Raw genomic sequence first — 17,059 nt, 5'->3', positions numbered from 1 at the left:
CCGCACATTGACTCTGTACCGGTACCCCCTGTATATAGCCTCCCTACTGTTATTTTATCTTACTGCTGATCTTTAATTATTTGCTATTGTTTTTTTGTTTGTTTTTTACTGCATTGTTGGTTAAGGGCTTGTAAGTAAGCATTTCACTGTAATGTCTACACCTGTTGTATTCGGTGGATGTGGCAAATAAAATTTGATTTGATTTGATTTGACAGTGCATGTCAGAGTAAAAACCAAGCCATGAGGTCGAAGGAATTGTCTGTAGAGCTCCGAGACAGGATTGTGTCGAGGCACAGATCTGGGGAAAGGTCCCAAAAACGTTCTGCAGCATTGAAGGTCCCCAAGAACACAGTGGCCTCCATCATTCTCAAATGGAAGAAGTTTGGAACCACCAAGACTCTTCCTAGAGCTGGCTGCCCGGCCAAACTGAGCTATCGGGGGAGAAGGGCCTTGGTCAGGGAGGTGACCAAGAACCCGATGGTCACTATGACAGAGCTCTAGAGTTCCTCTGTGGAGATGGGAGAACCTTCCAGAAGGATAACCATCTCTGCAGGACTCCACCAATCAGGCCTTTATAAAGTAAAAGTAAAAGTAAAAGGCACGACAGACCGCTTGGAGTTTGCCAAAAGGCACCTAAAGGACTCTCAGACCATGAGAAACAAGATTCTCTGGCCTGATGAAAGCAAGATTGAACTCTTTGGCCTGAATGCCAAGTGTCACATCTGGAGGAAACCTGGCACCATCCCTAAGGTGAAGCATTGTGGCGGCAGCATCATGCTGTGGGGATGTTTTTCATCGGCATGGACTGGGAGACTAGTCAGGATCGAAGGAAAGATAAACAGAGCAAAGTACAGAGAGATCCTTGATGAAAACCTGCTCCAGAGCACTCAGGACCTCAGACTGGGGGCAAAGGTTCACCTTCCAACAGGACAACGACCCCAAGCACACAGCCAAGACAACGCAGGAGTGGCTTTGGGACAAGTCTCTGAATGTCCATGAGTGGCCCAGCCAGAGTCCAGACTTGAACCCGATCGAACATCTCTGTAGAGACCTGAAAATAGCTGTGCAGCGACGCTCCCCATCCAACCTGACAGAGCTTGAGAGGATCTGCAGAGAACAATGGGAGAAACTCCCCAAATACAGGTGTGCCAAGCTTGTAGCATCATACCCAAGAAGACTCAAGGCTGTAATCGCTGCTAAAGGTGTTTCAACAAAGTACTGAGTAAAGGGTCTGAATACTTATGTAAATGTAATATTTAAGTTTTTTATTTTTAATAAGTTAGCAAACATTTCTTACAACCTTTTTTTTTGTCATTATGGGGTATTATGTGTACATTGATGAGGGGATTTTTTTTTGATCCATTTTAGAATAAGGCTGTAACGTAACAAAATGTGGAAAAAGTCAAGGGATCTGAATTATTTCCGAATGCACTGTTTTTGAAGAAATGTCACCTTACAGTTTAAAATACATCTGACAGCAAAACAAGTAAACGTGTCAATATTCAATTTACTTGTACAGTAAAAGGCCAAACAATCACACAACAATTGAAAATTCCACTGAAATGAAAAGCAAAGGATTTAACTTAACAACAGAAGGAGAAAAGACATTGACATACATATAGACAAACCCATCCTGCCTCCCAAATGGCACTCAATTCCCTACGTAGTGGACTACCTTTGACCAGAGCCCTATGTGGCCTGGTCAAAAATAGTGCACTGTATAGGAAATAGGATGCCATTTGGAACGTAGCCCCAGTCTTTTAGTCCCCTGGTCCTCTTCTCTTCCATTATCACCAGCCAGGAGACTAGTGTCAACGGACAGAAAGCTGCTGATAAACCTCACACAATTCTGCAAACCAGCTGCAGGAGGAATGTCTGTGTCTATTCCCTATAGTGCACTATGGGGAATAGGAAGCCATTTGGGATGCAGTCTGTCTGTACATACAAAACCACTGTAGACATCTGTTTCTACAGAATGAGTCGCTACACTCACCGTCGACTTCCACAATGTGAAACACTAACAGCCAATTAAAACTAAAACAGTAACATGCATGTACAGCTACTCAGCCACCTAGCCTATGTGTGCGTGAAGCAGACCTGGGTTCAAATAGTATTCAAAATAATAATATTATTTTGGCTAGGCTTGATTGAGCTTGCCTGGTGCTATTAACCAATAGACTAATCGCAATACTGCAAACACCGCTCCTGGCAGGCTAAAGCAAATGCTAAAAGTATATGAAAGATTTCTAATACTATTTGAACCCAGGTCTGGAAATATGGGTCCCATCAGTTAGCGGGGAGAAAACTACTATGTAGCATGTGCAAAAGCCATAGCCATAATCTCTCAATCTCAATACAAATAAAATAATATATTAAATTAACATGAAAGAACATCCCTTCTTTATGGTAAATGATATAGAAAATACAAGACCAAAACCTTGGAATGCCCTACTAGTATCCTGCTATCCACACACACAGAGCAAGTCATTCATTTAGCTACCTTCTCTACAGCTCAGTTCAAAAGCAGCTACTGTTATTAACCCATGGCTAGCTTGACAGAAAAAAAATACATTTCAATTGGCAAACTGTTCAAGGACTCAAGCTTGGCCACTCTACAACCAGATTTGGTTTAAAAAGCATGACTTGGTTTGGGGTGACAAGGTGACAAAGGTGCGTAACAAACAACTTTTATACCATCTAGTACTCATAAAACAAGGGTTTTCTTTTGTTAAATATCCCTGTAAAGCGTTAAAAGGTAGTACCTGTTTTTGTCTTCATTCAATCGTTTTTTTCTACAATTACACACATAAATGTGTATTTCTTTCTACACCCTGGAGTGTAACATGTTATCATTTAATATATATATATATATATAAAGGGTCTTATACATTACTCTGTTGTAGACTAGTACAGTCCCCAATAAATATCCTCACAACAATCACTTCATAATCGTATCTGTATGTCCACTTTGTCTGTTGAGCAGAGTTCAGAGTTACAGTAAAATGTCTATGAAAAGTTTTGTATGAAAACCTTTTCTTCGATCAAACTGATAGACTTGTCCGTCAGCATCGCCTCGCTGTTCACAAACCTGTACCCAAACAGTTTCATCGTGGGTCCACAAACTCTCTGCACCACCTGGGCTAGTTTGTACGGTATGCTGAACCTCCATTTCTCTACTTGCTCGGAGGAGTTCTTCTGTGTTGAATAAACTCCGCTTGTCTCATTGGAAGCCTGGGTGTTCTTTAGTACCCAGTCTTTCACCTGAGGAGTGAACGGGATCCCGGTGAACTTGTACATCTCCGCTGCCTTCCTCATAGGGAATCTAGCGATATCCTCGTACCGCACTAGCATGTACCTCCGCCTCAGCCACGACGGCTGCCTCAGGCCCACCTCCGCAGACATCCTGATGTTGTCGCAGTTCCCTTTCAGCTTCCTCACCTCGTCGTCGTCAATGGGCACGTCCCCGTCCACGGCCCACTTCTTCCAGTTGTTGTACTTTGCAGAGAATGCCACCATGCGCGAGGCCAGAACCGCCCTGGGGTCCCTCACCAGCTGGATGAACTTGATATCCAGACGAGGGTCCTCAGCGAGGGGTCTCAGGGTCTCCAGCTGACGCACCCGGACGGATTTAATGGCCCTGTGCTCCTTCTGCTGGCATGACTCGGACGCCATGGTCAGGTTGAGGGGACCACACTTCCTGGTCCGGCAGTGGTAGCGCTCAAATACTTTCTTAACAAACGGGCTACAGACGGACTCCTCACAGAGAGAGCTGCTAGATTCTCTCCTGAACAGGGCTGAGGTGACGTGGTCTACAGGAAGTGGGTCAATAAAGCTCTCCAGAGGGGTGAAGTCGCACAGGAAGAGCCCCTGGAGGACTTCTCGGTAGGCCCGGGCGGCGGCCGTGGCATTGGTCCCGCCGGTCTCTAACGTCAGCGATCTCTCGACGTGCCACAGCGGCTCGAACAGGTAGAACATGTTGTCGCCCTGCTGGTTGAAGAACTCGCCCACGAAGGAGGAGCCTGTCCGCGTGGTGGCCAATAGGAGGATGTGCTTTCTGTTTCCTGCTGATCCTATGACCTCTGACCTACAATACAGTACAAATTACAAAAATGTATTGTCCAATGTCAATCGGATCGGATAATTTTTTTAAAACGTTATTCCCAACCCCTTGGACACCACACATATAAATACAGATCAGGAGTGGGGACACCGTTATGCTAGCTTAAGGAACATCTTTACTGAGACAAAACAGGATATGTTACACACAGCATTATAGGTAATGTAGTATCAATCAATCAATCACATTTATTTGATGAAGCCCTTTTTACGTCAACAGTTGTCACAAAGTGCTTTACAGATACCCAGCCTAAAACCCCAAAAAGCAAGCAATGGAGAGGCAGAAGCACAGTGTCTAGGAAAAACACCCTAGATGGCAAGAACCTAGGAAGAAACTTAGAGAGGAACCAGGCTCTGAGGGGTATCCAGTCCTCTCTTGGCTATGCAGGGTAGAGAGGAACCAGGCTCTGAGGGGTGGCCAGTCCTCTCCTGGCTGTACTGGGTAGAGAGGAACCAGGCTCTGAGGGGTGGCCAGTCCTCTCCTGGCTGTACTGGGTAGAGAGGAACCAGGCTCTGAGGGGTGGCCAGTCCTCTCCTGGCTGTACTGGGTAGAGAGGAACCAGGCTCTGAGGGGTGGCCAGTCCCCTCCTGGCTGTACTGGGTAGAGAGGAACCAGGCTCTGAGGTGTGGCCAGTCCTCTCCTGGCTGTACTGGTTAGAGAGGAACCAGGCTCTGAGGGGTGGCCAGTCCTCTCCTGGCTGTACTGGGTAGAGAGGAACCAGGCTCTGAGGGGTGGCCAGTCCCCTCCTGGCTGTACTGGGTAGAGAGGAACCAGGCTCTGATGGGTGGCCAGTCCTCTCCTGGCTGTACTGGGTAGAGAGGAACCAGGCTCCAAGGGGTGACCAGTCCTCTTCTGGCTGTACTGGGTAGAGAGGAACCAGGCTCTGAGGGGTGGCCAGTCCTCTCCTGGCTATGCAGGGTAGAGAGGAACCAGGCTCTGAGGGGTGGCCAGTCCTATCCTTGCTGTACATGGTAGAGAGGAACCAGCCTCTGAGGGGTGGCCAGTCCTATCCTGGCTGTACTGGGTAGAGAGGAAACAGGTTCTGAGGGGTGGCCAGTCCTCTCCTGGCTGTACTGGGTAGAGAGGAACCAGGCTCTGAGGGGTGGCCAGTCCTCTCCTGGTTGTACTGGGTAGAGAGGAACCAGGCTCTGAGGGGTGGCCAGTCCTCTCCTGGTTGTACTGGGTAGAGAGGAACCAGGCTCTGAGGGGTGGCCAGTCCTCTCCTGGCTGTACTGGGTAGAGAGGAACCAGGCTCTGAGGGGTGGCCAGTCCTCTCCTGGCTGTACTGGGTAGAGAGGAACCAGGCTCTGAGGGGTGGCCAGTCCTCTCCTGGCTGTACTGGGTAGAGAGGAACCAGGCTCTGAGGCGTGGCCAGTCCTCTCCTGGCTGTACTGGGTAGAGAGGAACCAGGTTCTGAGGGGTGGCCAGTCCTCTCCTGGCTGTACTGGGTAGAGAGGAACCAGGCTCTGAGGTGTGGCCAGTCCTCTCCTGGCTGTACTGGTTAGAGAGGAACCAGGCTCTGAGGGGTGGCCAGTCCTCTCCTGGTTGTACTGGGTAGAGAGGAACCAGGCTCTGAGGGGTGGCCAGTCCTCTCCTGGCTGTACTGGGTAGAGAGGAACCAGGCTCTGAGGGGTGGCCAGTCCTCTCCTGGCTGTACTGGGTAGAGAGGAACCAGGCTCTGAGGGGTGGCCAGTCCTCTCCTGGCTGTACTGGGTAGAGAGGAACCAGGCTCTGAGGCGTGGCCAGTCCTCTCCTGGCTGTACTGGGTAGAGAGGAACCAGGCTCTGAGGGGTGGCCAGTCCTCTCCTGGCTGTACTGGGTAGAGAGGAACCAGGCTCTGAGGGGTGGCCAGTCCCCTCCTGGCTGTACTGGGTAGAGAGGAACCAGGCTCTGAGGGGTGGCCAGTCCTCTCCTGGCTGTACTGGGTAGAGAGGAACCAGGCTCTGAGGCGTGGCCAGTCCTCTCCTGGCTGTACTGGGTAGAGAGGAACCAGGTTCTGAGGGGTGGCCAGTCCTCTCCTGGTTGTACTGGGTAGAGAGGAACCAGGCTCTGAGGGGTGGCCAGTCCTCTCCTGGCTGTACTGGGTAGAGAGGAACCAGGCTCTGAGGGGTGGCCAGTCCTCTCCTGGCTGTACTGGGTAGAGAGGAACCAGGCTCTGAGGCGTGGCCAGTCCTCTCCTGGCTGTACAGGGTAGAGAGGAACCAGGCTCTGAGGCGTGGCCAGTCCTCTCCTGGCTGTACTGGGTAGAGAGGAACCAGGCTCTGAGGGGTGGCCAGTCCTCTCCTGGCTGTACTGGGTAGAGAGGAACCAGGCTCTGAGGCGTGGCCAGTCCTCTCCTGGCTGTACTGGGTAGAGAGGAACCAGGCTCTGAGGGGTGGCCAGTCCTCTCCTGGCTGTACTGGGTAGAGATTTAAGAGTGCATGTGACCATTAAGGCCAGACTGTTTGTCTTAATGTATGATAAATAGTATATGATGCTACACACACAGACCTCTGCTCGGTGTAGTTCTCCAGACGTCTCTTCATGAGGGTGAAAGCAGGGTCCAGCTTGCTCAGCGTAGTGAAGGAGGAGCCATTGAACTTCAGGAGACCCAGGGCTGAGGCTGGGGCAGAGTTACTGGGCTGGAGGGGTGTCTGGGGGGTCTGCTTTGGGGTGAGCTTGTCTGAGACCCTAAAAGACAGTGTTAAACAATGTATTTATATTTTTTTATGTTGTATAGTTTAGAAGACCATCTTATCCTCAGACAGTGAATTCAATCAAAGTAAGTAAACAACCAATGCAATTGAAGCCTTGACAGCATGACTACTTCATCCAATCAGACAAATTGGAAAAAAACCAGCATGTGAGTAGCTGAAACAAATGTTCCAAACACACAGCTCTGAATAAAGGTGAGTCTGTTCCAATCTGAGGGAGATCAGTACAACAGGCAGGCTTAACACACACATACACACTCTCTTTCTCTCTCTCTCTCTCTCTCTCTCTCTCTCTCTCTCTCTCTCTCTCGCTCTCTCTCTCTCTCTCTCTCTCTCTCTCTCTCTCGCTCTCTCTCTCTGTTGATCATGGAGATGGGCTTAGGTTTACCGTGAGATAATATTGTTTTCCTTCTCAATGATGACCAGTGCCACAATGAAGACAAGGGAGATGGAGTACTTCAACCTCATTCTGTGATGTAGCTGTGCTGGGATATGCTGCTGTCACGGACTGTCTTCTTAATAGGTTCTGCCAATCCTCTTCTCCAGACTCCAGCTGCCTGTTCATAGAGTCCTCCACTTGTTCGTTGTTGTATTTCCCATCGTAAAGACGGCTGTTTCATTCTGCAAAATGAAATGAGCATTAATAAACTGTCAGTCACACTTTTCAACGCTATAGTACTGTAAAATAGAACACAAACCTTAAATGACTTAAATTGTTATAGTAAAGATGACTTAAATTGTTATAGTAAAGTTGTGTTAGATTAAATCTAATCTGTTGATAACCAGTCAAATGGAGGAGAAAGTAGCACAGGTTCTACATATATAGCTTGATGTAAATGTATCAGTGCCTTGTTGCTTAGTCAGCATGTTGTAGCCTATAATAATAATATGCCATTTAGCAGACACTTTTATCCAAAGGGACTTACCGTCATGCGTGCATACATTTTGTGTATGGGTGGTCCCGGGGATCAAACCCACTACCCTGGCGTTACAAGCGCCGTGCTCTACCAGCTGAGCTACAGAGGACCACTAAGCCTGTGTAGCCTTAGTCAGCATGTTGTAGCCTTAGTCAGCATGTTGTAGCCTTAGTCAGCATGTTGTAGCCTTAGTCAGCATGTTGTAGCCTTAGTCAGCCTGTTATAGCCTTAGTCAGCATGTTGTAGCCTTAGTCAGCATGTTGTAGCCGTAGTCAGCATGTTGTAGCCTGTGTCTCCCGAGTGGCGCAGTGGTCTAAGGCACTGTGTCACTAGAGATCCTGGTTCGAATCCAGGCTCTGTCATAGCCGGCCGCGACTGGGAGACCCATGGGGCGGCGCACAATTGGCCCAGCGTCATCCAGGGTAGGGGAGGGACTGGCCGGCAGGGATGTAGCTCAGTTGGTAAAGCATGACATTTGCAACACCAGGGTTGTGGGTTTGATTCCCACGGGGGGCCAGTATGATAAAATAATGTATGCACTCACTAACTGTAAGTCGCTCTGGATAAGAGCGTCTGCTAAATGACGTAAATGTAGCCTTAGTCAGCCTGTTTGAGGTGGGGTTTTAATAGCTATTCTTTTTTTTGTGTCATGCTAGCTTCCCATCCATCGGTGTAAGACCCCTTTTCCGGGAGAGGATAATATAATTTCATATTTCAGTGGTGTAAGAATAGAAAGTGGCAGAGTGGTTTCACCGGGGGAATTTAATCTGCTACTTCCCTTGGGTCGGTCTGTGTTATCTTTAGGGCTACAGGGGGATTTCAAGAACATGCTTACAGTGGGCCACCCACCATGCTAGTGTTGAAAGCTGGTGACCCCCCAGAGATAAAACAATGTTCGCTCAGACTGAGTCTCTCTCTGTCTCTCTGTCTTGCATCTAATGGCGATAATAGCATAAAAATGTGTTTGTAACATGATCCATACACAGCGGAACAAAATATCTTGGCTTTGAATGCAACCAACACTGCCAAACACAAAAGGATGTGCTCGTCGAACATCTCATTTCAAAATCATGGGTGTTAATATGGAGTTGGTCCCCCCTTTGCTGCTATAACAGCCTCCACTCTTCTGGGAAGGCTTTCCACTAGGTGTTGGAACATTGCTGCGGGGACTTGCTTCCATTCAGCCACAAGAGTATTAGTGAGGTTGAACACTGATGTTGGGCAATTAGGCCTGGCTCGCAGTCGGTGTTCCAATTCATCCCAAAGGTATTCAATGGTGTTGAGGTCAGGGCTCTGTGCAGGCCAGTCATGTTCTTCCACACCCATCTCAACAAACCATTTCTGTATGGACCTCACTTTGTGCACGGGGGCATTGTCATGTTGAAACAGGAAAGGGCCTTCCCCAAACTGTTGCCACAAAGTTGGAAGCACAGAATCGTTTAGAATGTAATTGTATGCTGTAGCGTTAGGATTTCCTTTCACTGGAACTAAGGGGCCTAGCCCCAACCATGAAAAACAGCCCCAGACCATTATTCCTCCTCCATCAACCTTTACAGTTGGCACTATGCATTGGGGCTAGGCGCTTCAGCACTTGGCAGTCCCGTTCTGTGAGCTTGTGTGGCCTACAACTTCGCGGCTGAGCCGTTGTTGCTCCTACACGTTTCCACTTCACAGTAACAGCACTTACAGTTGACCGGGGCAGCTCTAGCAGGGCAGAAATTTGACGAACTGACTTGTTGGAAAGGTGGCATCCTATGACGGTGCCACGTTGAAAGTCACTGAGCTCTTCAGTATGGGCCATTCTACTGGCTGTGTGCTCGATTTTATACACCTGTCAGCAACGAGTGTGGCTGAAATAGCCAAATCCACTCATTTGAAGAGGCGTCCACATACTGCTGGTCAAGTAGTGTATGTCACCAAGGTACCCAACCCACTTCAGTCTACCGGCGGCTCCTTTATGTCAACACTCAATGAGGTATTTTCAGAGAAGACTCAAGAGCCACTCAGTGACATGTTCAGCCGGCTACTGGAATAAACCACCGTCTGGTGAAGACATACTGTAGCCTGGTCCCAGATCTGTTGGTGCTGTCTTACCACCTCCTAGTTGTTCATTCAATGACAATGAAAATAGGAGTTCATAAGTTAGCACCAACAGATCTGGCATCAGGCAGGTAGGAGCGTTGGGCCAGTAACTGAAAGGTTGGCTGGATCGAATCCCCGAGCTGTCAAGGTAAAAAAAAAAAATCTGTCGTTCTGAGTAAGGCAGTTAACCCACTATTCCCTGGGCTCTGATGATGTCTATTAAGGCAGCCCCCCCCCCCCCCCCCCCTTGCAGCTCTCTGTTTCAGAGAGGTTGGGTTAAATGCGGAAGACACATTTCAGTTGTATAACTGACTAGGTATCCCATATTCATGGGTTGCATGTTTCGTCACAATAATGTTTTGGACTGATGCCCGACTGAGCATTCTACTCAATGCATCGTCAATGAGCGTTGATAAAGATTTCATCACAAGTGCATTACAGTCGCTTGGAAATACAATAATGACATTCAAAAGGAGGCAAATAATTAGTAAAAAACCTTTTGTCATCATTTTGATGTTGCCAGATTGACTTTAAATGCAGTATAACGTTAGCTAGATAGCTAAGATTGAGGGGAAGCCACCGGATTTTAGCTAGCTAACGTTAGCATTGACAGCAATTTTTTTAAGGACTTTGCTAGCTAATGACAACACTGCCATCCATCTAAAGTAAATTTGACGACATGATAATGCTGGCAAAGATGTTTCCTACTAAATATTTGATTACTTTAGCATTGTAATTGTATTTCCAGACACTATAGTGTAATTTAGACTAAATAGTATTTAGCCTCCGTCCAGAAGGACTGGGTTTATCACCACTTTAGGGCACCACTATGGCGCCACCGGCAGAGGGCGGCTTGGGAATGTTCTTAACAATGGCATGACGCAACCGAGTGAAGGAGGTGAAACCTATGAATAGTGAAGAAGGGCTTTCAGTATTCCAACAGAGAGCTCCCAGACTGAGCCCCTTAAACAGTGACCTAAAACTGCACTAAAACAGCACAGAGGCAAAAGTAAACAGAAACTGAGGGGGAAAACCTGCTTGTCACAGGGCCATAAATTGTAGCCATTATGAGACTGTGAGAGTGTGAGCAAGCAGGACTGCAGTAGGATATGAAACCTGGTCTACGTCCCAAATGTTACCCAATACCCTTCATAGTGCACTACTTTAGATCAGGTCCCATAGGGGGAATATTGTGCCATTTGGGACACATCCCTAGCTGTACCTGCTTGCAGAGTAGGTAGGGTCTATCCATTGAAGACAAAGACGGATTTAATGGGGCCTATTTAGGGATATCCTGCCCATTCTGCTGAAGGATTACTATAATGTTACTTTTGGGATAATGTCAGCTTGGCTTTAATCCCTGACTAATGCTCCAGGATGAAAGGGGCATTCTGGGATTCTAAGTAAACAAAAGCGGTCAACCCGCCACTCATTTTTTTGTAAACAACTGAAGGGTGTGGGCTGGAGAAATGTAACCACTCTTAAATGAAGTTATATTCTTCAAATATCAATGGCTATATATAATTCATCTAAAAATCCAAAAATGGATGTACCAATCCCAGATTGCCACTTTAAACAGTAGAAAGGGTACCTTACATGACGAGAGACTGTGGCCATTCACCCACAGTAAAAGTACTACATTGATTGAGGTGATGATTGAGGTGAAAATGTACATCACTATTGAACCGGTTTGATATAATGACCCATTCAATGAGAAGACACAGGTTAACCGTTGCTTATGTGTCTGCCACCACAAAACCAGCTGTAGACCAACAACACTATGGTATCTTTCTATTCAAATGTCCATCTACTATCGAGTCAGGAAAAGTGTATAAACATGAAGCAGAACTTGTAAACCATCTGCTTTAACCGTATATATAGCTGGTGTTAATACATTTTTCAAAAGGCACATCTGTGTCTGTGACAAGGTCAGTTCATTAGGACCCTCTAATGGTAGCTACAGTAGCCTGTGATCATTAATACTGCATCCCAAGTGGCACCCTATTCGTTACCTAGTGCACTACTTTTTACCAGATCCCTAAAGGCGCTGCCCTGGTCAAAAGATGTGCACTATATATGGAATAAGGTGCCATTTGGGCCGCATGATGTGGAAAACGTCTGCCGGCTCCCGAGTGGCGCAGCGGTCTAAGGCACTGCATTTCAGTGTTTGAGGCGTCACTACAGACCCCCTGGTTCGATTTCAGGCTGTGTCACAATCCGGCCGTGATTGGGAGTCCCATAGGGCGGTGCGCAATTGGCCCAGCGTCGTCCGGGTTTGGCCGGGGTACACCGTCATTGTAAATAAGAGTTTGTTCTTAACTGACTTGCCTAGTTAAATAAATAAAAACAATGAGGTCCCTCTAACAGTGGCAACAGTAAAAGGCTGTGATCATTAAAGATCCTGAGATCATTAAAGATCCAATGACCGGCTCAGAGATCAAACCGCTCCCTATATACGGCACTACTTTTGACCAGAACCTCTTAGGTACGGGATTACAATGATGACAGAACTACGCCAGTTTGTATTTTGAATGTTGTGGTTGCACGTTGAGATTCGTGGTTGCAAGTACGATTCGCAAATGTGTAATTTTAATTTTGCAAGCTTGTATCATGATGTGTGAAAGATTAAACAGCGGTCGCAAACTTGTAACTTGACATTTGTAACTTTACATTTTCAGAATTATTACAAATCCATTTACAAAAATGAATGTTCTGCTGTGAATCAAAAATACACTTGCAGATTTTGAAACTGCGCGCCCTCTGAGTTCTCTCAATGTTGTCACGTTACCAAGAGATTCATAAGCTTGTAGAAAGTGCCTCTGCTGTAGCCAGTCCAAAAGACTGCAAATCTAAACTCCCAAAATGACTAGACAGCTTCTGTGAAATTCTCTCAAAAAGTGAATGAGTTCTAGGACTTACAGTAAAAGTTTTGAATTGGAACTAGACCAAGCACTCACTGTTGACGTGGACTAGTCAGTTATCACAGTACACTGAGTCTGTGTTTTCCCCAGAGAGGAAATCTCCCTCTGAACATCTCCGTCTTACACCGCATGCCACAGACACAAAGGTCTCTCACAGAGTTCAGACTGTAAAAAACCTTCTGGCCTGAGATCACAGCACTATGGCTCCCAGGGTTGCATGGTTGACGTTTATTGTCATGAGTCTTGCCCTGGAGGCAGAACTGAGTGGGTTCCGCTAGATGGGCCAGCTGCAAAGTCAAAATTGTCGATATTGTAAATTTAAGGTTAGGGTTAGGAATTAGGGTTAGCAGTGTGGTTAAGGTTAGGGTTGGGTTTGAAATCAGATTTTCTGACTTTCTGGCTGTGCCAGCTAGTGACCACTGCAGAGCTGCCTCCAGTACATGAGTAATCTCAATAAATGCCAACCTGCCGGCCTGTTTGGATCCCTGCCATGCCAAGACCTGAGGTGTAACATTTTACTCATTGGAAAACCATTGTACTCTCCCAAAGGGTTTTCTTTGTCGGTGCGTAAAAATCAGTTAGTCACAAGAAATACAGTACGTCCGCACAGCGAGGGCCCAGTGTCCCTTACACATCAATTGGTCAGTGACTAAAGATCCCAACCCAGTCCTTTTTTTTTATTCACTCTGTGGCTCTTTCACAATTCATCCTTTCTCAATTCCCTGCGGCCTTTCTCCTCAAAATACATTGGAGGATTAGGTCATAGGGGATGGACCTTGGATCTTTTCCTCCAATGCTGTTTCAGAAGGAAGCGAAGAAAGGGGACGCGAGGAATCATGGAAAGACTAATTGAGGAGGACATTTGAGTGCATGCATGAGCGGTGCTCATCATCATATAGCCACAGACCACAGACAATGGGAGAAATGCCAGGGGAAATGAGAAGGGAAATACATTGAGAGCTTCATGACGATTGCTTAACAATTGCTCATAGCTGGATGAAGATTGCTTCATTTGTTATTTGTCATACTGGTGATTTTTGGCATAGTTCAATAACACCATGTAACTATGTTGGGTCCAATGGTTGTTGTCTAACACGCTGTATTTGTACCTTCAGTGAAATCTGTACTACACTACATATACAGCAGTCCCATAGCATGAGCTATACGGAACGGATCACTGTGAAAACCATCAAAAGAACATCCACGAAAATAGTATTTTCTTTCAAATGGATTCATGATTTATAATGTAAGCCAGTACACACCAATTATCTGAGCTTATTATCCCATAGAAGCGTGGTGTCAGAAAGAGCTCATCTTTATAGAGCTGCCATCGAAACATTCACAACCCACTGAGGCGTATGACACATTTGATGATCAGCTCATGAAGGAACCACCATCTCCCCATTTATCATCACGTTACAAATGCTTTTAATGGATGCCTCCTTCTTAAGGCTCAAATATGATCGTTTTTTTTCATGAAAGGGGACTGAAGATAGAAGAGCCAGTGTGACAATCACATTTGTATCCATTTCTCTGTGTGAAATTTCAATTAATGCAGTCAGTGAAGCTTGAACAACATATGGTTTTATTTTCACCTGATCTGGCGGTGCAAAGCAGTGTATCAAGTGAAATCTTGAATAATTTCAGAATAGAAGCGATCTGCAGTTGTTTTTTTTACTCTACCTTGACAAAGTAATTAACATTGCAGGTACATTAGGCTATCATAGGCACCACAGACATACAGCAACATGACATCAACTCAGGTGATTTTGCCTTACCCCTATCAACAGACGTTTAGCTTGACATACTGTAATACTGTAAATCCACAGGGCTATTTAAACTAGTCTACATGATAAAGTAGAGGCTGTGCCCCATTGTGGAGTCTGGGGGATCGTACCCCCATGGCAGGTTGGCTCATATTTACAGAGAGCAGTTCAGTGGTTCCTCTGTAATGGATGTAGCCTGGACTCAGATCTCTTTGTGCTGTCTTGCCAAACCCTGTGGCCATTGGCAAGAAAGTACAAACAGATCTGGGACCAGGCTAAGATCAAGATGACTTTATTGGTCAATAGCACACAAGGTCCAACTGAAATGTTACTTCCGCTTTTAACCCAACCCCTCCGAAAGACACACATACAGTGCATTCGCAAAGTATTCAGACCCCTTGACTTTTTCCACATTTTGTTACATTACAGCCTTATTCTAAAATAGATTAAATATATTTGTTTTCCTCATCAATCTACACACAATACCCCATAAAGACAAAGCAAAAACAGGTTTTTAGAAATTTTTGCAAATGTATAAAAAATGAAAAAAAAAAAAACAGGAACAACTTATTTACATAAGTATTCAGACCCTTTGCTATGAGACTCGAAATTGAGCTCAGGTGCATCCTGTTTCCATTGATCATCCTTGAGATGTTTCCACAACTTGATTGGAGTCCACCTGTGGTCAATTCTATTGATTGGACATGATTTGGAAAGGAACACACCTGTCTATAGAAGGTCCCACAGTTGACAGTGCATGTCAGAGCAAAGACCAAGCCATAAGGTCGAAGGAAATCAAATCAAATCAAATCAAAAACCTAGCCATGAGGTCGAAGGAATTCAATTCAAATCAAATCAAATGTTATTTGTCACCTGCGCCGAATACAACCGGTGTAGACCTTACAGTGAAACGCTTTCTTACAAGCTCTTAACCAACAATGCAGTTTTAAGAAAAATAAGTGATAAGTAAATTTTTTTAATTAAAAATAATTAAAAAGCAGCAGTAAAATAAAATAACAGTAGGGAGGCTATATACAGGGGGTACCGGTACAGAGTCAATGTGCGGGGGCACAGGTTAGTCATGGTAATTAAAGGTAATATGTACATGTGGATAGAGTGTATCCGTTGTCCGTAGAGCTCAGAGACAGGATTGCGTCGAGGCACAGATCTGGGGAAGGGTACCAGAAAATGTCTGCAGCATTGAAGGTCCCCAAGAACACAGTGGCCTCCATCATTCTTAAATGGAAGAAGTTTGGAACCACCAAGACTCTTCCTAGAGCTGGCAGCCCGGACAAACTGAGCAATCGGGGGCTGTATTGGATCCTGACAAGCTGGCACATTGACAGAGGGCAGCGCTGGCATCATTTCACTGTGGCTTGTTTGATACCCTAGAAGCCCTCATCCATTGGTGGTGCTTCCAGCTCATGCAGGTATACCCAGCCATTAAAAAGATGGCGTTTGGTCTTTAGAAATGAATAGCCACGAGCTATCAGGTGATATACAGCACAAACCTTGTCTAGTCATCCGCACTGGATACAATACATCATTTATACAGCAGGAAGTCCTCATACAGTAATGAGTTAATAGGCTAGTAATAAAGTAGTAATACATAATCAATAAAGTCATCAATAGAGCATGCCATGTTATTCATTCTCAAATAATGAAAAGTAGCAAACACTTTTTTTAAATAATGAAAATAATAAAGCAACAACTTTTTTTTTTTTTTTTAATGAAATCATTTATAAAAACGAACTTGGTTTAAAACTGAGCATTCCTTACCATTTTATTTTGAAGCTCTCAAGCAACCAGTCGCCTAATCGACAGTTGTGCGCTCGATGTGTTCCCTCATGGTCTAACCCTCCAAAAGCACGCTGCCTTATTCATGAACAAAAGGCACCTTGTGTGGGAAAACTTCATAACCCACTCCATGTCCGTTAGGCTATTTCTAATATCCCCAAGATGATTCCATAGACGAAGGTAGGCTACTAAAATACGCAAGCAAAAGTTGACATTTTAGAAAGAAAAGTTTAGAAATAAAAGAAGTATCTCAAACTGTCCACACGAAATATAAAGAAAATAAACTCAGATCAATAATGAGAAGAAATTAACTGGGGGAAGATATGTGTAACAAAAAAACAAAACATTAACGGTTGGAAAATAATAATTTTACACCTCTAATCGCAACGAAAGAGCAGGAACTCCAACCGTGACCGAGTGTGCCGCTCTACCTCTAAAAATGGACACAGTAGTCACATGTGGGGAGGTTGGCCCCTCACCCGTCGTGGTTTTGGCATAGCCGAATATAGAGGGCCACTCTTTCTCTGTCTCGCTCGCACTCGCCTCCCTCACTCCATCTTTCCCTCTCTCAATTCATTTCAGAGTGCTCTCTCTTTCTCTCTTTCTATATCAACGTAATGGCCCATTTAAAACAAAAATTGATCTCCAAAACCTCATAAGCAAGTTGAAACTGAAAGATATGCTATCCTCAAAAGTTGAGTTGCAAACGTTGCAGCACTTTTTGGTGGATGAAGATGTGCCGCCACCTGTTGGAATTCATTTTACA

At 45.6% G+C, this 17,059-nt stretch overlaps 1 protein-coding gene across 1 annotated transcript; it reads right to left on the bottom strand.

Annotated features, from left to right (window-relative positions):
* Nucleotides 1–1,487: 1,487 nt before the first annotated feature.
* Nucleotides 1,488–16,660, bottom strand: LOC311111058 (carbohydrate sulfotransferase 3-like). The gene is made up of 4 exons (XM_084189058.1): nucleotides 16,276–16,660; nucleotides 7,199–7,431; nucleotides 6,608–6,787; nucleotides 1,488–4,084 (listed from the first exon to the last, which is right to left on the bottom strand). Exons 2-4 carry the CDS (start codon nucleotides 7,276–7,278, stop codon nucleotides 3,007–3,009), a joined length of 1,338 nt encoding a protein of 445 aa, XP_084045184.1. The 5' UTR covers nucleotides 7,279–7,431; nucleotides 16,276–16,660; the 3' UTR covers nucleotides 1,488–3,006.
* Nucleotides 16,661–17,059: the final 399 nt, after the last annotated feature.

The sequence above is a fragment of the Coregonus lavaretus genome (assembly GCF_964263955.1).
Source record: "Coregonus lavaretus genome assembly, contig: SUPER_36_unloc_1, whole genome shotgun sequence".
Taxonomy (NCBI): Eukaryota; Metazoa; Chordata; class Actinopteri; order Salmoniformes; family Salmonidae; genus Coregonus; species Coregonus lavaretus.
Note: the sequence above shows the minus strand (reverse complement) of the source record. Positions and strands in the feature narration are given on the sequence as shown.